At 44.0% G+C, this 25,627-nt stretch overlaps 1 protein-coding gene across 3 annotated transcripts in view; it reads left to right on the forward strand.

The window, feature by feature from the left end:
- Positions 1 to 25,627, forward strand: part of MARK1 (microtubule affinity regulating kinase 1) — a 121,439-nt gene that overhangs the window by 10,370 nt on the left and 85,442 nt on the right. The window contains exon 1 of one of the 3 annotated variants that reach the window (XM_084783609.1): positions 14,603 to 14,978. The exons of 1 other annotated variant lie outside the window; for it this stretch is intronic. In XM_084783609.1, the coding sequence (XP_084639735.1) occupies positions 14,928 to 14,978 (51 nt within the window). In that variant the 5' untranslated portion in view covers positions 14,603 to 14,927. Of the gene's footprint in view, positions 1 to 14,602; positions 14,979 to 25,627 lie in introns of those variants that run through there. One more of the 3 variants, XM_084783610.1, reaches the window with a different exon arrangement.

Genomic DNA, 25,627 nt, shown 5'->3' on the forward strand with positions numbered 1-25,627 from the left:
GATGCCACTGATGGAGGGAACAGAGGTCACTGAAAGCAAGGGCTGGAAGGAGGATGTTATGAGTTGAATCGGAAATGTCTCCCACAGGCTTAGGTGTTGAACACATTTCCCCCCAGCTGGCCATAGTTTGGGCCACTCTCGCTTTCTCCTGAACTACTCTGGTGAACAACTCCATGGCCTGTATGCGCATACCATGATCAATGACTAAAGGCTTCTGCCACCATGAGCAAATCTTTCCTTCTTTAATTTGTTTTATCAGTTATCCTTTCCCAGGGATGAAAGAGTAATGCTGAGGATAGGCATGCTCTGTCACCCATGACTCTCTTGTCCCTGTTTTCTGGACCAGAAACTAGAGACATGGCATTTTGCCTGCAAGTGTTTAAGTCTGACTTAGAAACAGCTACAGAAGGCCTCTGGAATCTCCTCTGGAAAGCCCATGGGCGACGGACATTTGGGACTTATTTAGGCAAGCCTAGCGTTCCTGACTTATTACAGCATGGCACCCTGATAAGCCCATCACACATCAAAAATTACTTCAGATCGAAAATGCCTGAACTGCTTTACTTAACCATCCCTGAGACAAAATACCTGACAGGACAGCTTAAGGAAGGACGTGCTTATTTCGTGTCACAGCTTAAGGGTGCAGTGTGTCGTGGCATTGTGACCATGAGAGAGCTGGTCACATTGCATCTACAGTCAGCAAGCAGAGAGAGAGAGAGAGAGAAAGAGAGAGACACAGAGAGAAAGAAGTGGGGGCGATGAATGTTGATGCTCAGCTCGATTTTGTCTCTTCATTCAACCCCAGCCTCTGGAATAGTGCCTCCTACATTTAGACTAAGTTGTCCCACCTAATTAACCTAATCTAAACTTAATCCTTCACAGATAGGGACAGTATTTTGTTTCCACTGTGATTCTAATCTGATCGAGTCGACAGTCCATTGTCACCTATGCCTGGCTTCCCAAATATGACAGCTTAGCTTAGTCTACCTCACACATGCTCAGAATGCTGCCATCAGCCTGTAATTGTGCAAAATTGTCTAATACAAAACCTACTTCATAATAAAACATTGAGTGTCATGTGTGTGGCGGTTTGAATAAAATGACCCCCATAAACTCAGAAGCTTCAATGTATGATCCCCAATTGTTGGTGCTTGGGTAGGTTTAGGAGGTGGGGCCTTGCTGGAGGAATTATGTCACTGGGGGCAGAACTGGAGGTTTAAAAGCCACGTGTCAGTCCCAGTTCGCTCTCTCTGCTTGTGTCTGTGGTTCAAGATGTGAGCTCTCCCATCAGGGACTCTCACCCTCCGTACCCATGCCCAAGTGAGCTCTTTTCTTCTATAAGTTGCCTGGGCCATGGTGTTTTATTGTAGCAATAGAAAAGTAGTTAATATGGTGGGGTTTGTTGAATACCATCCTTTAATGAGAGAAATTTAAAGAAGGATAATTGCACAAGTATTTCCCATTAGTGTCTGGTTGATGTCTATGATGTCTACTGCAGGCCATCACTTCTGATCAGTATAAAGTTCTAGAGGCATCCATGATGGTGGTGTGGGAGAGGGGGCTGTCCTTACAAGGAGGTAGTGCCTATTTTCAGCGATCAAGGAATGATTCAGAATGATTTTTGACCTTAAGAAACAAAGCTGAGAAAGGCTCCGAGATGTCCAGGAACAAAGAATGATTTCTAATCCAAAGATGCCCCTGTGCAGAGCCATACAAAGGTATTTTGACGGAAAGCCTAAGAAGAAAATGGCCCAGGAAGTGCTATCCAAAGTGTGATCAGGCCACATATTCTTTCCTGTGGGGGGGTACAGAGGTCCTTGTGCTCACAGATAAGTACTGAGCGAACCAGGAATGTTAAACACACAGGGCTGTCTCTTCAAAGGGAGAGATGTGTAACCTGCTTTCCGCCCAGAAGGCCGGGGACAGCTGTGGTGGCTTCTCACTATGTGTGCGGCTGAGATACACCAGAGCACCCCCCGCCACCCAGATCTTTATCATGAGTTTGTTTTTCTCAGTCTATAGAACCCCATCTTTATGAAAGACATTGCGTGTATTTTACAAAGAGTTTCAATGTAGTCATGTCTTAAGTTTTATTGTGCACATGGGGTTGAATTATTTATGGCCAGAAACTTCTTTTCTCCGAACCATACTTACAATAAATTACTCAGTCAAATGTTCCTTTAACCAGCACTGGCTACTGGTTTGTGTTAAACCAAACTACCTTCTTATCTCCTATAGATCACTACCCTGCTGGCCTTGGTGGTCGCAGAGACCCCTGCGCTGTCTGGAAACCTATGAATTTGACAGTGTGTGGCTTTTATTTGTTTGTTTTTTGTCTGCCTCATCACTTTTTTCCTTACCGTGCTGGAGCCACAACCTAGGGCCCTGAGTATGTTTGGCAAACATACTACCACCCAGAAAGACCCCTTCCCTTTTGTCTGCTGAATATAATACATTTTATTTTGATTTGTATGTTTACATTAATTCTTTCTGGGAATGCACTGTTATTTTATATTATAAAAAAAATTGTCTTTGACGTATTTGGCATGTGGGGGTGGGGAGCAGTCAGGCTTTCATTACTGATTAGGAACAGTGGCTGTCTCCACATCCTGGGTGAAGAAACCAAGGCTGAGGGAGGGACGTGAGTCAGACAGAGCATTCCCATCATCTGGTGTGGTTTCACTTCTAGACCCCGCTTCCTCCCCAGAGGAGATGCCGGGGGCCTGGGACCGTGATATTTTATTGTTTAAAGTCTTAGTCTCACAAACAAATGGGCTATAAAAATAGCAGGCAGAAAAGCAAACATATTTCCTTGGAAATGCATTAGCAGATCTTACAAAAGCAAGTTTCGACATGTCAAGCTGCAAAATAGTCTTTCCCTACAAATACTTGTGGTCTTTTGTTGGAAAGGAATGGCAGAAAATGCACAATAACTCATTTCAACTACAATTAATGATCATATTCTGCACTTGACAGTTGATGACCATTGTAATTTTTTTAAGCCTGTAGGCACCAGGGTGCTCTGTAAGCACACTGTAGGGTGCTGTAGATGCCCACGAGAGGTTACTGTTAAAATTCAGGGACACCTAAAGACAAAGATTATATGGTCCCGTCAGAAGAAAATGATGAAGGAGGCGAAAAGCGCCAGGGATGATCTCAAGCATCATTTTAGCATTATCTTGGTAGAAGCCAGTGGTTCTACAGGCAGTGGTGACACTCTCTACTCAGGAAATACGATGTTCACAGATAAACAGATACGATGTTCACACACACACACACACACACACACACACACACACACACACACACACGGTTGAGTCTTGAAGTGTCTTTGTGTGAGTGACCTTCGGGTCTGCTTGAAACTCTCTTCCAGCTAATAACAATTGCACCGCTCACTGTGGGCTCTTGTCCTCCTCCGCGCCCTTGCTCCTCACATTCTTACCGGAAAACACGGATTCACTCCACTTAAGAGACAAATCCCTTTTGTCTTAAACTTTAGTGTAAGTTTCAGCTGACCCAGAAAGTCTTTCCCAGTGGGCCCTATGTAATTCTGACTCAGGTGTCTCCCTGTGTCTTAGTCTGTACGTTTCCATCATGTATTTCTGTGTAGCTACTTTGTTTTTCTGTGCTTCCAGCTCTGCGGTGTCTGTGTGCATGTGTAGTATAAAATATGCATAATGTCCATGAGCATATATGCCGTGTATACTGTGTGTGCATGTATGTGCAATGTGCGTGTAATTTATAAGGTATATGTACATTCAGACATATGTGTGTGGGGTAAGATCTTGGTTATGTGGTAAAGCACAGCTTGTGTGTGTGTGTGTGTGTGTATGTGTGTGTGTGTGTGTGTGTGTCAATGCATGTGTGTGCATGTATGGGAGTCAGGGTATGTAAAGCTGTGAAGCACAACTTATCAGAGTCCAGTCTCCCTACGCTGCGAGCTCACTGAAAGCAGAGACAATTCCCCCTAGTGACATCAGTGTGTGGTGAACATGTAAGTGTGACTCTGGGCAACTCTTATTGGACAGCTGAGGGGATTAAACAGAATGATAAACATGAAGTTCGAGGCTCTTATCAGGTGTTCACCACAGCAACCTTTTAATAAATTTTTAAATTTTACTTGTATAGGCGTTTTGTCTGCATAGATGTATGTGTACCACTTTCCTGCCTAGAACCAGAAGAGACCAGAAGAGGGTATTGGAACTGAAGTTACAAGCAGTCGTGAGCTGTCATGTGAGCTCTGGGAATCCGTCGTGAGCTGTCATGTGAGCTCTGGGAATCCAAGCTGGATCTTCCAGAAGAGCAGCCCGTGCTCTTAACTGTTGGGCATCTCTGCAGCTCAGGAACCTCTTCATTTCTGTGTGTGATTCTAGCACAGTGCTTTAGGTACTGGCGGTCCCTGATGCCATGGTATAGTGGTGACTGGAGGGAAATGGCCCACAATTACCCTTCTGAGATAGACAGATAGGTGGTCATTAAAGCCAACACCAGCAGTTAGGACACACCCTGTCTTTCACTCTCATCCTCCCTGTTGCTAATGGCGCTGATATTAGTGAAGTCCACATGGACCCAGTCATCCTGCCTCCGCACGTTGCTCTATTCTCGGGCATGGCATTATCACCACAGCAATAATAGTAATTAATAGTAATAGAGCACAGCGATGGTAACGAGTGGTGCTAAGTGCCAACTACTGTACCTGGAGCCATAGAGGCTACTTTGGGTTTTTTGTTGTTGTTGTTGTTTTTATTTTTGTTTTGTTTTTTTGAGGCAAGATTACACTTAATAGCCCTGGATGGCCTGGAACTCACTATGTAGGCCAGGCTAGCTTCAAACCCAGAGACCTGCCTCTGCCTCCTGATTAAAGGCAGGTACCACCACACTAAGACTGCTCTTTCTTTCATTTTTAAAAAGGCTTTATTTATTTATTTATTTATTTATTTATTTATTTATGGGTGGTGGTGGTAACAGCATACCACAGAGTGCATGTGGGAGTCAGAGGGCAACTTATGGGAGTCAGTTCCATTCTTGCACCATGTGGGTTACAGAAACTGCACTCAGGTCCTCGGGCTGGGTGGTAAGTGCCCTCGCCCACTGAGGCATCCACCAGCCCTGTGCGTAGTATTTTACTTGACTTCAGGACAATTCTGCAAGCAGCACAAAAATTCACAGAAATTCGGGGACCAAAGCAAACCTCTCCTTCAAGAAATATGTGGAGTTTTAAGCCAGCTGAAGCAGCCTGTTAAACTGGATCTGCGTACAGGTGCTACCTGACCCGAGGCCACAAGCCTGTGGAGCCAGGCTCAGCGCACAGTGAAGAGATGAGGGCTACTCCTTTGGCAGTTTCTTTCTGCTTCCAGTGGTGACAGGAAGTAGAGAACTGGCTCCTAAATCTTCTGGGGGTCAGCCCAGCCTACCCGCCGTTCTTTCCCCATGCACTGGCTTTCCCATTTTCTGAAACTACCACCCACTTGAATTTCAACGCAAATCCAGGTGGGAGTTCAGACCCAGTGCCTTTGCTGTGACAGCCGGCCATTCTTAAGTGTCCACTAATTGTGTATACTTTAGCATCATTTCTAGGATGACAGTTGCTTAAGCAACTGGACCTCTCTCCACCAAAAGACCTGATGCTTTTAGCGGCATGATGGACCCACAAGCTGTATCCTAGACATAGATCAGGAAAGCCATTTCCATTTCTCCATGTAATACCCGCCCCTCTTACTCTCCTTTTGACATAAACTCTCTAAGCTGTAAACTACATGTTTTGCTATTTCCCTCTTAATTCTTGTTTGCTAGTGGTTTTGATTCTAATCTGATTTTATCCACATAAAAATATCAAGCAAGCTACATAATGTAGTTTGGCTTAGATCCTGCCTCTAGGGCCAGAGTTGGTTTTATTTCATTTACAGCAGGATAAGTTCAGTCATTCGTGATTTTTTTTTTTAGGCCTTAGTGCTTTCTGCTGTACTTGTGTTTTTATATGAAGAAGGAAGACCAGAGAGAGGGGTGGGATGCAAATTTGGGAGTCAGCCATCGTCATGCAGGCACCTGCCTGTACACATGAGGTGAAGGGGAAGAGGCCTCAGCTTTCTAGGTCAATTTGGCATGCTATCTGTGGTACTAGGCAAATCATTCCGCCTTTGAACCTTTCTTTTTTTCTCTGAGGAATGAACTAAGAATATTCCTTTGAACTGGGCATAGTGGCACATGTCTTTAATTCCAACACTCAGGAGGCAGAGGCAGGTGGATCTCTGAATTGGAAGAATATTTCTTTGTAAGATTTTTTTTTCTGGATTAGAGAACATACCATTCTGAAACGTTTTTTACAAAACCTACATAAACATTAACTCTCAACGAAAGAACTGGCAATGTGCTTTGGTGCTCCCATGTGTCCACCCACAGCAGTTGACACTGACATTTGTCCTTTCATTTTAGTACCCCTAAGCTGGATGAACCATAAGACAGCACGCAGAAGTGGTGACAGAACAGTTAGTTCATTTCTCCAAATAATCACCTTTGACGGTGTTCTATTTGAAAGGAGGGTGTCTTTCACTATTTTATTTTAATTAATTGAGACGATGTTCCACTCTATAGCCCGAGCTGACCTGGAATTGATAGGAATTCTCCTGCCTCAGCATGGTGTAAGCCACTATGCCCAGCCTTCTTGCAGTGCTTTAAATTCGTCTTTGAGGAAACCACCCAGCTTCAGGAACATAAGAAAATATGGTTTGTACCCTTCTGATTCTGTTTGAAGAAATGCGGAATTATCTAATTTAAGCATCCATGCTACCCATCGCAGATGTGTCTGAATGACATGCTATTCCAAAAAACAAACCAACCCCCCCCCCAAAAAAAACCAAACCAAACCAAACAAACAAAAAATCAAAGGTTGATCTTTTTCTGCCACTTAGAATATACAGCAGATTGTGGTACAAGCCACGAGATACTTAAAAAAGGAAGGTTCTTAAAGGTGCATCTTCACTGGACTGAGTACATATCTGCTCAGAGGGACCACCTTAAAGACCCACCCCAACTTTTGTTGCCTGAAGATATTTATAAAAAGATTAATTACAGCTTGTTAGCATCACACATTGTGTCTAGCTCCTCCTAGCATGGACCAGTCAACATAGTAGGTGCTCAATGGGAGGCAATTGTTACCTAGTGTTAAGATGTTTATGGGTTATGTGGAAAAAGAGTAGTTAAAATAGTATGTAGGAGACACCCCACACACATGTGACCTTGGAGTCTAGCCACGGCAATCTTCTGAATGCATGTTCTGCTATTCTAGTGCCTTCCAAAAACAAAGGAGACTTTTATCGTTCAGCATTTCAGACACACATTTTAGAACAGAAAAGAAAGGCATTGGCAAATAGTGGGAAAAGTTCATCTGACTACCTTGGCCAGTGAGCTCTTAAGCAATGGATACCCCGGGAGTGACTGTGGAGCGCTAGCCTGTAAAGCTTACGGGTTCTTCACATATAAGTGGCCACATCCTAAGGCCACTGGCTGGAAACATAGGCCCTGAAAACATGTGTTCAACTTCAGATAAGCGACTTCTACTATTCTTTTCTCTGGCCGAGAAAGCAAGGGTCGCCCGTGTGCTGGACACTGTGCTAAACGCTGGCCAGGTGTTTACTGCGCCTGCAGAATGGCTATCACCACAGTAGCTTTGCAGACAAAGAGTGTATCATTTCATGACGTAGGGCTACAATATGCTATATGCAATAACAGGGGACAACTTCCGCTGGAGAGACCTCTCTAAAACTGTCCCTTTTTCTAAGCTGTGGGGTGGGGGTGGAGGGTGGGGTGGGGGTGGGGGAAGGTGCTGCTGAAACGGTCAAAAGCATAGTTTCTTATTTGGCATACGGTTCCTGCTAAACTAGTAGAATCTTAATAGTTTATCTGGAAGGAAGAGAAATGTGGAGAACACCTGTGATTGATGATAAAACAGTTTACAAGGAAGAAACGAAACGTGGGGCGTGTACTGCTGTCGGTGTAATAAAGCCTGGGTAAGATTACAGAATGCAGATCAAGTGCGAGCCACCCGTCCAGCAAGCCGCCTTTATTATGGTTTTAAAGTGCCCAGGCTACTGGAGGAACCAGTTAAAGCTGTTTATATAAAAAGCTTATTGGAGAAAGGCCAGAATAATAAGAGACAAAGCAATCACAAGTGCGTCAAGATTGGGGTAAAGATCTAGCTGATACAAGTCACATATATTTTTTAGAACTATCACCTGGGTATGAGCATGGCATACCAGGTAATGACATTATGGGAGCCTTAGAATTTGAACTGCCTGGATGCAGAAAAAGCCAATCAAAATGTAACATTGTATAGGGGTGAGAATTTTTGTCTGTCCACTATTGCTTTTTCAGGGGTGCTTAGAATAGCACCAAGCCTTAACAGGGCCTAAGATTTTTAAGTGAATGAATGAAACACAAAATAACAAGTGGTGCCAATATTCATATATGGGAAAGTAAGAAAACACCAAAATGTAAGTGTAAGGATGAAACATTAAAAATACATATAATAATAATAATAATAATAATAATAATAATAATAATAATAATTTTGAATTAAGTTAATGAAAAGAAGCTACAAAGCTTGTGGGTATGTTTGGATATGTGTAGTGTGTGTGCACGTGGGTATGAGGGTACAGACGTCTGTGTGTGTGCAAATGCCAGAGAACGAGGTATGTGTCCTCTGTCACTTCCTTATTCTCCTGAGACAGGGGCTTTCCATGAACTAAAAGCCAGGCTAGCAACCATGAAGCTCCAGCAATCCTCCTGTCTTCAGCTCACATAGCACTGAGGTTGCAGGCATGGGTGTGTGTATGTGTGTGTGTGTGTGTGTGTGTGTGTGTGTGTGTGTGTTGTGTAGTTACTGAACTCTGGTGCTCATGCCAGCTAAGCAAGTGTTCTTATCCACTTAGCCATCTCTGCAACCCCCAAAGCTAAGTAACAAAATTAGTATAAAGCACAAGGGAATAGTTCATTTAGTATGTTGTCTGTGAAATCAAGTATTGAAATTTCAAGGCTATTAAAAAGAAAATGATGTTCCATTACATTCCATTTGTAGTCACGGATGCCAAGTGAAAGGTAACCAGTTTTAACCAGTTTCTTACGTTAGAGTGGCAGCCACGAGACATGCCAGAGACTTTTTCCCCTTCCTCTGTGATACTACTACAAAGTCACAGTTTGGAAGCTGTCACGCGGAGGGTGCTTCCACATCTGTACAGTTATGATCTATAAGCAACAGCTGTCCTTTCATTTGAAGGTCATGCTGCGCATGCTGAGTGTTCGCCTGCGTTTCCCAACGCTGCCAAATGCCACATCCACAGGCCGTGTCCTGTTTCCTCTGTCCCAAGCGTTCACTGCTATGTGGTGCTCAGGCTGTTGAGTGAGTTTTAAGGAGAGGCCACACACTCTTATTGAATCGATCTTATCCGCAGCGCTGAGTATAAAACCCAGGGCCGTGTAAATGTAGACAAGCACTTCCCACTGAGCCCTTCAGGCTTTGAAGACCGTTCTCTAGGCTTAGTCTGCCATCTTCTTGGCTTTTAACATACCCTTGTCGTGTATTTTCAGTTTAACTGGCACAACTGGGAAGGGCTATTTCCTGACCAGCTGCTTGGTATCGGTATAGTGTGGTTTATGTACGAGCTTGCTTGACAGAGTGTTCTGTCCAAAGTGTCAGTGACAACAATTCCTCAGGATGGATAGAATGAGCAAAGGAAGGCAACAGAAAAGCCTCCAGCATTATGTTAAAGCTGCCTGTCCATGGGAGACAGGACAGGGCCAGTGTTTTACCCAGTCAATCACATTTATTGGGGAGATATTCTGTAGAGCGTGTGAAGTCTTTTCTACTCCTATCTCCTGAATATAATCTTTAGTTACTGTTTTATAACATGTTTTCAATTCCTTTATGATGCTTCTTCAAAACTCAAGAGAACTGCAAATGGAGGAAACTGTGCAAACATGGAGCATTTAGGAAACTGGGCATACGCCAATTTCCAGGCACCATACTAGGCTTTGGGGGAGGGAAAAAGAATTTAAAAGGCAGTGTTAACTTAACACACAGCTGGGTAGGCATCAGCGAGAGACACAGCACAGGGAAACAACAGTGAAAGAATGTCCAATTTACAAAGCTAACATGGGTGCGGTGGCTGGTCAGCTGTGGGTGCAGACAGGAGTAGGGTGTCAGGGACGGTTTCCAAAAGGATTTGAAAGGTCAACTGAAGGCTGCCAGGTAGAAAGATGGAGAGGACATTCCAGGAAGGGAGACTAGGTGACACAAGGCAAGGAGGAGTCAAGCAGTAAAGTATCACTGGGGAATTCCAAACAGTCCAACTTTGCTGATCAGAGAGAGTTTGTGGGGAACGGAAGGCGAACTCAGTCACTTAGATGTGGCTTCTGCTTTTGAATGTGGAGGCTGGCAGTGATGGCCCTGATGACTGTGAGGGCAAGGGCTGTTTAAATAGTCAAAGGACTCTGCAGTCTTTCTATGACCGTGTACACACCACAAGAGGCAGTCCACCAGGGTTCTATTTTTAATTTTATGTGTATGATGTTTTGCCTGCATGTATGTATACTGTGTGTATAGTGCCCAACGTGCTCAGAAGAGTGTTGGATCCCTACAGATGGTTGTGAGCTGCCACGTGGGTGCTGTGAAATCAAACCCAGGTCCTTTAGAAGAGCAGCCAGTGCTCTTGACTACTGAGCCCTCTCCTGCTGAGTTTTTAGTTTAATTCTGTGTCTATGTGCACAGGCCTATGGGTACACTTGCATGTGTGTGCACATATATGTGTGTTGGAATATCGTCTATAATTGCTTCTTCAGCTTTTTTTTTTGAGACAGAGTCTGACTGAACCTGCAGCTCAGCAATTGATTAGACTAGCTGGCCAGCTCTGGAGATCCTGTCATTACCTCTCCAACACTGGAAATATGGGAGCGCTCTGGTCTTCAATTTTGCATGGCCAGCATTTTGCTGTCTGAACCATCTTCCCAGTCGCAGCCTTAGAGGTTTTTAATGTTAATTTATATGTGTGTGTGCATGCTTGTGTTGTCTGTATGTGTATGCTTACGTGTGTGTGTGTGTGTGTGTGTGTGTGTGTGTGTGTGTGTGTGTGTAAATGTGTGCTAGGTGCCCCTCTCCCACAGAAGAAATCATTAGTTTCTCACCAAGGTCTTCAGCATTTGAACCTCTTAATTTTCAATTTTGAACTCATGGAGGAGGTCTATGTAGCAGATGTGTAATGTAAGTGCCTTATGTAAGGGAACATCCCTCAGTATCTATACCTGGGAATGCAAAGTCGTGCTGAAATTAATTTTAATAATATATTTTAGTTAGCTTAACATATCAAAATAGTTACATTTTAATCTTTAATCCATTTTCTTCTACTCTTTAAAACATATATACTTGGTACTTATAGTCGAGCCTAAATCAGGCGTTAGTGTGCGTGTGTAATGTGTAAGAGAGAGAACACGTGTGTGGTGCATGTGTGTGATGTGTGTGTCTTATACCATTGAGGCAGTGTCTCTCAATGAACCTGGAGCTAAGCCAGCTAAGTTTAGCTTAGCTTAAATCCCCACAGTAGGGGTTACAGTCTGAGTGGCCATACCTGAGTTTTACATGATGCTGGGGATGCAAACTCAGGTCTTTGTGTTTGCCTAGCAAGGGCTCTTACCCGTGCTGAGCCACCTCTCCAGCCCTCAGGTGATACATCTTCATGAGAATGCTTGATCATGCGTAGGTTTCAGAAAGTTTGGAGTTGAAAAAGTCGATTCCAACAGTGATGTTCTTTCTACATAACATAAAGAACACCCAAACCCTGAATCAAACTGGTTTCTGAATTTAAATCATAAGGAAATCAATAAAAATGCAAATGACTTCTCAAGTGCTCTGCAGCCAAGCATAGCCAGTGCCCTTAGAACTGGCCAGTAGAGTTGTTGAAAAGTTTCTTCCATGGGGCTGATGGGCAAGGGCACTCTTTAGCCACTACCCATGTGCGCTTGGCACTTGTAGAGCCTCATTTATTTCTCTTGTTTTGTCAGAACTTCAGCTTTCTTCTGAAACTTTTAAACCACTCAACCTCAGAAGCTTCTAAACTGCACATGCCACATTTTGTTCATAGTCTCAAAGAGAGTTGCTAGAAGCCTTAAAAATTCCCTTTGCCATTTCCATGTAGTCCGCAGCAAAAAGCCATGTAGGAAAACTTTGCTTGTAGGCATTTTCATTATGAAATACTAAGGTTAAACCATTTTGATGCCGTCCCAATATCCCCTTACGCCCTTTTAGAGCAGACGAACATGCAATTTCTCTCTTTCTTTTTAATGGAGGGTTTTTTCTAACCTATGAAAAGTGCACGTTCACTATAAGCCAAGCTCAGGACTGCAGGTATTACAATGAATTAAATGTTGGTCTTTAAAAATACAGTTATTTCTTATTAGATAGAAAAAACAGATTCTCTTTGAATATAGTCCCAATGCCAAAAAAATAAAAGTAAGTGTCCTGAAGCAGGTGTGGTGGCACACACTTTTAATTCCAGCACTCCAGGAGGCAGAGGCAGGTGGATCTCTGTGAGTTTGAGGCCAGCCTGGTGTACAAAGTGAGTCCAGGACAGAGAAGGCTACACAGAGAGATCCTGTCTTGAAAAAAAAACAAAAAAGGTAAATATCCTTTAGTATTGTTAAATAACAGTCAGTCAATTTCAACATTTGAGCCAAGTGTAGCAGGTATAGCTGAAAGCATTGTGTGTGTAGAAGCTACCGGGCCGGGATCCTGGGCTCTCCTTTGAGTTCTGTCTCTAATCAGCCTCATCCCTTACACAGCTGAGCTCACAGGTCTTGTGACTGGTGCAAGATTGAACACTCCCATAATTTCAGTTATCTTCTTCTGTGTCTCATTAGCCTGATGTAGCTAAGGAATAAGTCAGTTCAGCGGAAGTTTGTAAAATGGAAACAAATATGCCTGTCGGGGTCACCACAAGGTGAATAGATCTGAGTACTGATGGAAGAAATGATGCATAGCCCAGTGGAATGGGGCATCTTCTCAGCGAAGCTTGCCTATTCCTACCTCAATGCAGATACAGCTTTAAGGCGAGGGACTTCTATATTAGTGGGACTGCTGTGTGGGTGACCTTCATCTGATGAGAAAAAAAAACCACACTTGAGTGTATCTTCGTGAACCTTGATTTCTGAAGGACCTTAAAAATGCACACTATAATTCAGGCTTCGGCCTTGCAATTAGTTCCAAAGTGTGAGTGCTAGTTGAGCAGTAGAGATGGCCACCAAAGGGGACTTGCGATTTTCATTTGCTTTGTGGAACTGAGAAATGTTTACAACATAGGATGCTAGAGAAATAAATACACAGCTGGTTAGAAGTGAGTACACACAGAGTGAGAATATATATATATATTCCCTCAAGATATGTGTTTGCTATTTTTAGGCCCTTCTGGCCCATGTTTTAAGGGTCAAGTGTTAAGTTTTCAGAAACAACGTTTAATGAGTCAGGACAAAAACCATCTGGCGCAGGAATTCTTCCTTCAAGTAGACACATTCAGGAAAGAGGAGGAATTTCCCATCATCCCAAGATTCCCATTGGAGGCTGAAGAAAGCTGCTCAAGAAAAATCCATCAATCTTGCCCTATCTGTCCCTCCTTGTATCCCCTGCCCATCCACGTAGGGTGTGATAAAAATTCTAGGAAGAAAAGGAATGGAGAGATGGTAAAGTTTTTATCCTACAGGCCAAGTGTGCAAAACACCAGAGTAAGGACAGAAGCATTGCGTTGGGACAAAGTATAACACACAGGGGTGTGCACAGGGCCTAAAAGAGTAGCAGGTGGATGGAAGGGCACAGAGACAACCTTCTACTCTCCCTGAATAAGCTGGGCCTAAGTGACGCTTCCTTGTATCCCAGGAAGTGACGATCAGCCAATGTAGACATCGTGATTCCCAAGTCTCACCCACTCCAGGGATGCTGTGGGGTGCGGGGAGCCCTCCTCCACACGCTTTCTGGGCCAGCTCCTTACGTGAGGCTTTTGTGCCTTTTGTCCAACCTTGACACTGAACAACACCTCAGGGCAGAAGGGGGCTGAAAGAAAGCTCAAGGGAAACTAGGAATTAAACGAGAGGAAAGAATTTAAAGGTGGGCAAAGTGCAGAGTCGGGTGGTACCCAATGGTTGGTCCAGCGAAACAAATAAAATACATAAAAACGGGGGAAGGAGGGGATTGCTACTTTTTCGCACGAACCCCCTGTGCCTCCAGTGCTGGTTTAAAAGCCATTCGAGAATCAAAAATCAAATCGCAGGACAGCGGAGGTTCTGAGGGGACAGCCAGATCCGCGGGTGGGGTTGAGCCACTAATGAAATCCGGCCCGGCGGGCGGAGGCGGCCCCGCATCCCTAATGAGGGAATGAATGGAGAGGCCCCTCGGCTGGCGCCCGCCCACCCGGCGGCGGCCGCCAAGAGCCTCGGGGCGCTGCGTGCCGCGCCCGCCCGCCGCTCCGCGCGCACCGGCTCGGGCCGCGGAGGGCTCCGGCTGAGCGCGGCGGGGACGGCGCGGAGCGGCGCGCGGGCTCGGGGCCGCGGGGCCCGGCGGTTGCGGCAGCCGCAGCGGCGGCGCTCACCTGAGGCGGCGCGCGGGAGGCGCTGTCAGGGCCGCGCTCGCCGCCGCCGGGCGCCGCGCTGAGGCAGCTAGCTCCCCGGGCGCCCGCTCTCCAGTCAGCCCGCCGCCGCGGCCCTCCGCGCACGACCCCGCGTCTCCGCAGCCCGGCCCCCCGCGTCCTCGCCCGCCTTCCCGCCCCATCGGCCTGCGGGAGCCGCGCGCTCCCCCGGCGCGGCCTGCTGGCGCGCGCGCCCGCCCGCCCTCGCCGAAGCCCTCCGCCGCCCGCGACCCGCCGGACCCCCCGGCCCGACCCCGCCGCCCGCTCAAGATGTCGGCGCGGACGCCATTGCCCACGGTGAACGAGCGGGACACGGAGAACGTGAGTCGCCCGCCTCCCCTCCGGTCCCCGATACACACACCCTTCCAGCCTCCTCCGGCGCGGCCACCTGGACGAGCCCGGCCTGACCCCCCACCTCGTCCCTCTCCTCATCCCCCACGCGGGGAGGCCGGGGCTGCCCTCTGCTCAGAGGCGGTCCTGCCTAGGGGATGGGGAGATGATGGAGGGCAGAGGGTGGGCAGCCTGGGTGGCTTCGTGACGACCCCAGCGTTCTGGACCCCCTCCACACCCGGGTGAACGGATGCTTGGCGACAGCCCACGAGCCCAGCTGAACCTCTTACACCGTGGCTGTCCTGGGATCTTTCGTCCCTTTGATTTTCTGGATCTTCAAGTCCTTTGCAAACACCCCACCCCACCCTGTCCCCCGCATTGCCCCATGACTTTGCTTTTTGTAACATCAGGTCCACCTTGGGGGGTGGGGGCGGGGGGAGGAATGGGCACCTTAGGGATAAAGAGGGCAATGAAGTAGTGTGTGTGTGTGTGTGTGTGTGTGTGTGTGTGTGTGTGTGTGTGTGTGTATGTGTGTGTTTGACTTTATGTCACTGTAGTACTCTTTAATAGTGAAGAGTGGAAGAATTTCACTTACAGCCTCTGTAGCCCCAGGGTGAGAGAGGAAAATGTTTTAAAGCCCCAGGAAGCCAACTGGCTTCTCTACCTCCATTCAGTGTTTGTGACTCAGGGACAGGTTTTAAGGACCTCGCCTCATTGGTGTGTCACAAGGTGCATTTCTTTGAAGGGAGGATCTTTCTGTGCCCTCAGGAGTTTCGTTGTTTTGTTGTTGTTGTTGAGATGCTCGGGGTATTTGAACTCTTAAAAACTAAGAGAGCAAGGCCAGTTGTAATTTCACCTTCTGAAAAGTGCAGTTATGTTCATGTGTGTGCAAGTTGTTCCTTTACAGCAACGGTGGCTTTCTGTCCCTGTAGTTTTTAAATCCTCATGACCTGTAAAGGTGCCTGGAGGCTCCAAAGGGTCTGGTCTGATTTCTGACAAGTTTTGAGGAGCTAGCGGGCACTAGGTTTTGGTTGGCTGGCCAGCGCTCTCTGCTCGGCTTCTTATTTCACCAGCCCTCCAGTGCTTAATGTACCAGTGACTTCATAGGGGTGGTAAAGTAAAAATACTGAAGTGCTTTGGTGTTGAGAGACAAAAGAGACGGAAGGGGAGACAGGCAAGCTCACTTTTTGAAGCGCTGAATGAGGCATAAACATGGTGTTTTATCTAGAGAGTAGGAGCTCCCAGAATTTTAATATATCTATTTGAAGGGAAAATAAATTAATTCCACCAAGACCATTGTTAGAAGAACTCGGAAAATGTGCTTTGTCTTCTTCTGTGTCATACATTTAAAATGATAAAGACACCAAGGCTGTCACCACCATACCTTGTAGCTTAATTTGCATCATAACTGCTGTTTTAGAAATGGAATTGCTGCATAATTTTCATTGAGAGGTTAAAGGAGGTTGGAGGAAAAGATAAAGAATTTGGTGGCAATAGATTTTTAAAGCCAAAAAATTATTTTAAAAAAATTGTCATTCAAGAGTGAGAATGAAAAGTCAAACAGACATTGACCTTTGTTTTTATTAACAGAATTCTGCGTGTGTTAACCTAGGAAGAGCACGTTGTTTAGTTTTGTCTCGCGTTTTGACTACTACGCTTCTTTTTAGGCTTGTGTGGATAGGGCTCTTTTATACAAACATGAGATGGCATTAAAGAAATGTGCAGCAAGGGATTGGACCACATGCGGCTTCACACGTAAGAACAAAAGAGCAGCAAGGGCGTTTTAAAGCAATAGCAGCGTTATGAACTGTGTTGTACCTTCTGGGAAGGGTTGTGCTGTGCAACTCGGCTGCTTTGTTTCTGAGCATGCTCTTTCAGGGCTCCTGCGCGGCTTGCTTCTACCCTGCTATACAACCGTCTCTCCGTGTGGCTGTCTTTATCTGCACCCTAATTACCTCCTCATTGCCTGGAAAATATCTACTCCACGATGCTGTTAACTAATCAATGAATATGCTCTTAACTCTGTTTGTGAACTGAAAGGCAAGGCAGAAGGGCTGAAAGGCAAGGCCCCTCCCCACTAAGAGCTGACAGAAGAGAGAAATGCAGTCCCAAATAGTGTACAGTAGAAGACTGGGGCTTGGGCTAAACTGGCTTGTAAGTGCTCCAGGGGTTTATGGAAGAGGCCACCCTGGAGGCTGCTGAATGACCACTGGACTCATGAATGGCATTGTCCATGTTCCTTAGCTCCCGTCAGAGAGGTAAACAAGTTGCTTGTCAGTACATGTATCCATGCCAGCATGGTGGCCAAAACGTGCATTCGCTTGTACTCACACATGACATATTTTTTAAAATATCTATGAAAAGATGTCTCTTTCATATGACTTCTAGGCTTTTTGGTAAAGACAGTAGCAAAAACAAAAAACAAAACCCACTATTACCCTTAGAAATTAAAATAAATATAGTATTTTTAAAAATCAGTATTATATTGTTACTTGCAGATAATATAAACATTTTTTAATCATACACACACATATGTATCATGCTTATGACATATTTGGATTATGTGTCCCTGTCAACATACAGTATCTAATTTTTTTCCAATGTCATGGTTGCATGTTTAAGATTTAAAATTCCAAGAAGGAATGCTGTGACCCTGCTGTCTCAGCCACCACAGTAGAGAAAGAATTGTTCTTTGGGAGTGTTTGGTGTGATCTCCAGGAGTCTTCTTAGAGGAAGGTTTGTGTGTGCCTTGTTGACAGGCCTCACCTGACGGAATGTGACAGGAGGGGTGAATGGCTCTTAAGGCAGTAAACACTTTACAGTGCAGTAGAGGAGGCACCTTGCAAACCACAGAATCTCCGTAACACATGTTTGACTTGAGGTTGTAAAGAGTAGGTCTAGAAAAATAAAAACATGTTTGAAAAGCTTGTCTTTATTTTCTTCTTTTTTTTTATTGTCAGGTTAGTCTTGGATAATTCCAGTATGGTTATAGGAACTATGCTAAAATATATTACTAAATGTGTTTCTTTCTTCAATGAAACAATTGTTTAAGTGTTCTGGAAAACCGTTGCTGACACTCCTGTTGGTGGGTCGGCAGTGCCCTGGCTGATTTTCTGTGCTGGAAGCAATACTGCGTTCCTTATTAGCGATCAGCATGAAGAAAGTCAATGTGACTGTTTCTTGGGATGTCTTAGGGTTAGAAACGTGAGTAGAGTCAGAGCTTTCAACAGACCTCTTCCTGGTGTGTCTTTTGATATTCTCAAATCATCTGGCAACTCTAACAAGCTGTTCCAGTCTCTGAGGTGGCCGAGGCAGGTCGGCCAGTGACCATTGTCATTAGGTGCCGGATGGAAAGACAAGCGGGTTGCGCTGTTCACACTGCCCTCAGCTCTGCTCCCTGCTGGAGTCCCAGGACCTGTCCTGGTTTTGTCAGCGACTGATGTATGTAAGAGATCAGCGCTCTAACATTCTCTTTTGAGTCAGATCACTTATCAGAGCACGTGTGATCCATGTAAGGGCAGCTAGCCATCCCATACACCACCCAAGGCTGAAGGCTTCAGAGAGTCAAGTGGCCTGCCCAAGGTCACACTGGATTTCTGACCTCTGTGACTGTTGCTCTACTCTGCTATGGCCTCTAGGCGTGGCTTATTTGGATTGGGCTTAGAGATTTAAGGAGAACACACATAGGCATCTTAACAGGGGAAGGACAGGATATGCTTTTCTCAACTACTTCTGGTCCTTTCCTGCTTAGTCGCCGAGACTGCCCTGCCCTTTCCCCTTATCAAACCCTTACAAATCCTTTGTGGCTTTGCTTGCAGCACTTGACAAGACTCCCTAGATGCCTGTAGCCATCCTTGCTCTTTGTAGCTGACGCCTGGTGAAGTCCAGGCTCCTGCTGTCCAGAGTGGGTGTCCAGACAATCCACTGGGGAAGGAAATGCCTTTAACATGATCATTTCTCCGATGTTGATGCTTTCATTCAGTCTTCTTGGGTTTTGTGTGTTTTGGGGTTTTTGTTTGTTTGTTTGTTTTTTGTTTTTGTTTCTGTTTTTGCATTTATTCGAGTATTTGTGGGTGAGTGTCATGCATGTGTGTAGAGGTCAGAGGACAACTTTCAGGAATTGATTCTTTCCTTCCACTGTGTGAGTTCCAGGGATTAGCTTGTCAGTCTTGGTGGCAAGTGCTGTCTGTAATGGCCCCTGAGCCATCTCGTTAGCCTTGTTGTGTTTTTTGAAAGCCTACAATGTTCAGAACTACTTGTTCACCCTACTTTTCAAATAACAATCTGTGTTACATGTATCTATCTGAGGCTTTCCTTTGGTGCTCACTTCCTTTTTTCCTGAGGAGCATCCGTGGAAGTTCTTTTGGTGATACTGTGCATGGTGGCCTGTGCTTGTAATCTGAACACTCAGGAGGCTGAGGCAGGAAGATCCCAAATTTGAGCCTAGCTTTAGCTGTAGATTAAGACCCTGCCTCAGAAGGAGAAAATAAGTTCTTTTGGTTTACGACAGCCACTTGTAGTTTTGTTTTATCAAGACAGGGATTCACTATATAGCCCCACTGTCCTGAAACTTACTATGTAGACCAGGCTGGCCTCCAACTCACAGAGATCCACCTGCCTCTTGTCTCATGAGTGCTGGGATTAAAAGGCACGTGCCACCACACCTGGCTTGTAATTTTTTTAATCTGAAAATAGTTTGCCTTTATTATTGAAAGACAGCTTTTCTCAGTCTATAACTCTAAATTGTTGGTTTAATTTCTTAAAGAGGTCATAAAAAAGCACCCCATTGTATACCAATCACACTGTTTCTAGTAGAAATCATCTGATAACTGGCAAACTATTTTTTATTAAAATATAATTAGACAATTTTTCCCTTGTGTTCCTTTTCCTGCCTTCAACCCCTCCCGTGCACATACCCTCCTCAAAGTCAAGGCCTCTTTTTGATTGTTGTTATGTGTATATAGACACATGCCTATTGTTACAGGCATGTGTGTGTTGTGTGTTTTCTCTGTCTGTGCATGTGTGTGTGTGTATGTGTGTGCCCAAATATGTAAGTACAATATGCTCAGTCTGTTTGCGTTACTTGTATCTATATGCCTTCAGGGCTGGCCTCTTGGTATTGGATACCACCCGGGGGTAGGGGAGGCTCTTCCCTGGGGCAGACTACTCCTTCCTCTCTGGGCATTCCTTAGTTGCCTGCCGTTCTTTGCCTAGGGTCGCAGCCTTGTGAGAGTCCCCCTTCCATATCAGCATTTCTCCTGCTACCTGTCTCTTTAAAGCTCCCTTTTTGGAGTTTTACTGTAGTGTGTTTAGGTGTTTGTTCTTTGTATCTTATGAATTCATGTTTTCATAACTTCCGGGTGCCTTTCAACTGTTATATTTTCTGTCACTGTCTTCCTTCTGCTACCCTCATGTCCTTCTTTTCACACTCAGCTTGGCTTATGTTAGACCTTGGCACCCCTGGATGCTTCCACATCTTCATTTTCTTACTAGCTCACTGTTCTTCGTGATGAGCCCTGTAGTTAATTGTCCGGCCCTGCCCTCTGTAGATTCCCAACTTTCATGAGTTTAGAAACGTGTTCACCGTAGTTTCTTTGCACCATGGCTTGGCTCTTTTCTCTCTGGTGTCTCTGATCCTAGGTTAGCTATGCTAAGCTTTCATTCTGCCCTCCATGTGCCTTAACCCTGGTTCGTGTTTTTTCCTACCTCACTGTTTCTTTGTGGTACAATCTGTAGTACAATCAATGCAATTACTCTGTGTAATGTTTAGATATGTCTGCTTTCAATTATATTTAAATGTCTCCCAACCCATCTGTTGATTTTTTTAAAAATTGTGTTTAAAAACACCTTTCATGGGAGTGATCTGCTTTTGTGCCTCTTTGGGTATGTAGTATAGCATTGCTACCTGTAAACAGTGTGTGCGAGCAGATGCCTAGAACTTTTGTGTTGCATGACTGAAACTCTGCACCTCCTGAACAGTGACTCTCTTCTCCCCATTTTCCTTTAGGCCCTGCAAATACCATTGTTGCTTTGATGGTTTTTAACTATTTTACTCATAAAAATGGAGACAGGAGTCAGTAGTATTTATCATTTTGTGGTTGTTATATTTCACTTTCCATAGTGTCCATAAGGTTCATTTGTGTTTCAATATATGAAAAAGTATCTTTCTTTTTTTTTAACAAATGAATAATATTCTGTTGTGAGTATATAGCATATTCCATTTACCCAGTCCTCTGTTGATGATTATTTAGTATGTTTCTACTTCTAGGGTAAATGTTTCAAGAAACATTGGATTGAGAATATCTCTTGGAGATCCTAATTTCAGTTCTCTTACATAATTACCAGAAGTGGAGTTGATTGGCTACATGTTGTTATGTTCTTAATCTGCACAGGAACCTCCATATTGTTTTTCATAGACACTCCAACTTTTATGTCTTCAACAAGACTATACAGGCTCTGATTTCTCTACTCCAACTCAACTCTGGCAACTCTGATTACTTTGGTTTTGACGGTAACAATCCTGAGTAGGGATGTGGTTCAATGGCACTTGCTTAGCACGTGCAGGTCCCTGGGTTCAGTTCTCAGAACCACAAACAAACAAACAAACAAAACACTGCTCAATAATAGCCTCCCTCACACGTGGTACTTTGTTGTGGCTCTGGTGTTTTCTTCATGATTAGCAATGTTGAGCCTGTCTTCTTATATTCCACCTGTTGGCCCTTTGTAGTCTCTGAGAAAATGTTTATTCAAGACCTGTGCATATTTGAAAATCAGGTTATTTATATATTTGCTATTGAAATGTAGGGAAATCGCAGTAGAGTCTGGATATTAACTCCGCATGAGATGCATGGCTTGCAGATACTTTCCCAGTTCTAGGTCCTCTTTCCTCTGTTTTCCTTGCAGTCCTTGTTCTCGTCTTCCTCATCTCCTTTTACTTTGGATGAGCGGGAGTCACACCCAGTCAATAATTCCCAAGCATTTTCCTGGCATTTTCTTTCAGGAGTTCTATAGCTTGAATGTTATAGTTAAAACCTTGATCTATTTTGAGCCTATTTTTCTGTGTTTTGTGGGATGACGGTCCAGTCTCCTCCTTTTGTTGTTGATTGTTTGGGATATTCAGAGTCTTTCATGGTTCTTTATGAATCCTAGGATCTTTTTCTGTTTCTATAAAAACATGCAGTTGAATTTTGATAAATATTATGGTGATTTATAGATTGGTTTGGGTAGTATGGACATTTTGACACTATTAATTTTTTTCTGGTTTTTTTTTTTTGAGACAGGGTCTCTCTGTGTAGCCTTGGCTGTCCTGGACTCACCCTGTAGACCAAGCTAACCTCAAACTCACAGTGATTCACCAGCCTCTGCCTCCCGAGTGCTGGGATTAAAGGTGTGCGCCGCCGTGCCCAGCCAACAGTATTAATTTTCTAATCTATGAACATGTACTGTCCTTTCTTTCTTTCTTTCTTCCTTCCTTCCTTTCTTTCTTTCTTTCAATTTAATTTCTTTCAGCAATATGTTGTTTCTTTGGTTAAATTTATTCCAAAATATTTTATTCTTCTTGGTATTATAAAAATTGTCTACTTTTCTGAATTGTCTTCAGATAGTTCCTTGTTAGTGTGTGCATGAATATGTGTGTGCATGAGCATGTGCATGTGCATTGATCTTGGATTCTGGAAGGCTTTTGGATTTGCATATTAAGTCTAACATGTTATTTTGGGACATATGTGGGGTTGCCTATAAAATCATCTTATCTATAAGCATATTTTACTTTTTCCTTCTTAATTTGGACACCTTTTCATTTTCTTGTTGGATTGTTTTGGCCAAGAAATGATGAGTATGGTTATTTGCCGTTGTTTCTGATCCTGGAAGAAAATTTTCATTTGTTCTGTTTTTCTGCTAACCATGATGTGAGCTGTGGGCTTTTCTTAAGTAGTCTTTTATTACACTGAGGTAATTCCTTGTCCTCACGTGTTGAGTGTTGCACAGCATCTTGCCTGGCGCAATGCCTACATATAAACTCCGTATCTATGGATATTGCTGTGGAATTTTCATATCTCCTGTGTTGATAGGGTGTGTATTACACTCACTGATTATGTGTCTCATGTGTGAGCTATGGTAGATGGTCCTTTCCACGTGCTATTGATTTGGATTTTCTTGTTTTGAAAATGTTTGTGTCTTCTGTTCATATTCACGGGGCTCATTGGCCTGATAATGGCTTTTTCAGTCTGGTACCAGTGTAATGTCAGATTCATGAATGAGTTAGGAAGAACTTCCTCGCCTTCAGTTTTGGGAGAGCTTGGAAAGGCAGGTGCTAATTCTTGTTTAAACATTTGCCACCTTCAGCAGTGGAGCCGTCTGCTCTTGGCCTTTCTCTGCTAGAAGGTTTCTGATTGCTGATTCACTCTTCTTACAACAGAGTTGTAGCTCTGTTTAGATTTCTGTATCTTCATAATAGAGTATTTGTAGGTTTATTAGAATTCTCCTGAGGAATGTGTTTAATTTCAACACATTCATTTATTTTCCAATTCTCCTTCTGTCCTTTATTTCTGATTTCATGCCGTTAGAGTTGGAAAAAAAATATATGGTATGATATCAGTCCTAAATATGTGCTTTAGTGTGTGTGTGTGTTAAAATGTTACCTCTCATGGAGAATGTTCTATGTGTACCTCAGAATGTATAGTGTGCTGCTGTTGGGTGTGTGGGATGTTTTCCTTTTTTTTTTTTTTTCCTTGTTGGCCTTTTGAGGCAGTGTCTCACCATGTACCCAGCCTAGTCTTAAAGTTGCCAGCCTCCAGTCTTAACCTCTAAGAGTTAGGGTAGGGGTATGTCCCACCATACCAGTGTGGAATGCTTTCAATTTGTCCATTTGGTCTGTGATGCTGCCCAAGTCCCTCTTTCCTTATTGATCTTCTGTCTGGATGTTGTATCCGTTCCTGCATGTAGATCATTGAAGTCCGTTACTGTGGTGCTGCTGCCTCTTTTTGCCTCTGGCTCGGTCAGTGTTTGCATTATTCATTTAGGCCTTCTGTGTTGAGTACATATATATTTGCAGTTGTTATGTCGTCTTTATTTGATCATTCTGTCATTGTGTGATGTCCTTTTCTGTCTTTTATGGCAGTATTTTTTAATTTAAAATCTATTTTCATCTGATGTAAATATGGCCATTCCTGCTCTCTTTCAGTTACTGCTTAAATGGAATATCATCTTCTATCTTCCGACTTTCATCCGACAAGTGTCCTTCAATGTAAAGCAGGCCCATCAACAGCACTTAGTGGGATCTTTGTCTTCTAATAAAGCATCTGATCCTTCACAGGATGTAATAAAGACAGATGCTATCTTAAATTGTCTCGTCAGACCTGTTTGTCCTCTTCCTGTTGTTCTCCTCCTGTATGTTTCATCAACAGTCACAGTGGCATCTACAGTATAGCACATCCTGTGAGCATCTGAGCCCCGTGCTCCAGCGTCCCCGACAGAGCATTGACTCACCCAGTCGTCTCTTTCCTCATCTGCTTAGTTTGAATCTCATCACTTCTATTTGTAATTTCTGAGAGATCTCATATTTTCCTTAAAGTACTCTGTCTTAGAATAGTCTCTTAGTCCTTGCTTACCTTTTATGATTTAATTTTCTTAAACACTTAATATATAGGGTTTTACATTCTATTTCTGGAAATTCTTGTCGTCTGAAGCTCCTGGACATTTAATTTGTTGTTTGTACTCATGAATGTCCGTCACTGTGGTGTTTTTGTTTCTGCTTTCTTTTTGCTCAGTGGTTTTTTTGTTGTTGTTTTCCATCTCCTTTTTTTTTTTTTTTTTAATGACAAATTCCTGTTTTCCTAACATTATCTGTGTGAAACTTGGGGGCTGGAGCATGACTTCCTACAGAGAGGCCTAGATGTATCTGCTCCTGTGGGAACCTGTTGGCCAGGGACGCTCTTGTTCAGTCAGGGAATAGCTCTTAACCTTGTGGTGGGCACAAGGCTTAGAATTTGACCTTAAAGCTATTCTGTCTTCTCTGGTTACTTTCTACCAGTCTGTCTTTTTTTGGTTTGGTTTGGTTTGGTTTGGTTTCTTTTTTAAATGTTTGCTTGTTTTTGTTTTGCCTTTGGATGTTTTTCTTCCAGTTTTACAATGCTTTAAAAGTATGTGTTTCCTGTTCCCTCAGGAGCCTTCACTGTATCTTCCCTCTTCTACAAAGAAGGAAGCCTGAAGTGGGGTTTGGAAAAGGTTCATGTAATTTTATGAACCTAAAATGTGTCATTTCTGAGACTCTTCTACCTACATACTTAAAATGTATGCAGCTTTTGTTTCTAGGCCTTTTATTTCAGAATTTAAAATTACATTTGTTCTTTGGCAATCTCATACGTGTATATAGTGCATTCTGATTACTCTCACTTCCTGCCTTCTCTAATCTCCCTCCTATGCCCCCTGCTGCCCCCCCCCACGTCAACTCCCCTTCTCCCTACACAACCCTTTCCCACATTCCTGTCACTCTGTGTGGCAACTCACTGACTTTTAACAAGGGCCAATGCGCTTGTGACCGTGGGTTTACATTCCCTACCCACAACTGAGTGATGGCAGGGCTGGCCTTGTGTGGCTCAGCACAGCTAGCCACAGCGGCAGTGATTGCAGTGGCTGTGTCT

Source organism: Acomys minous, assembly GCF_964271855.1.
Source record: "Acomys minous genome assembly, chromosome: 1".
Taxonomy (NCBI): domain Eukaryota; kingdom Metazoa; phylum Chordata; class Mammalia; order Rodentia; family Muridae; genus Acomys; species Acomys minous.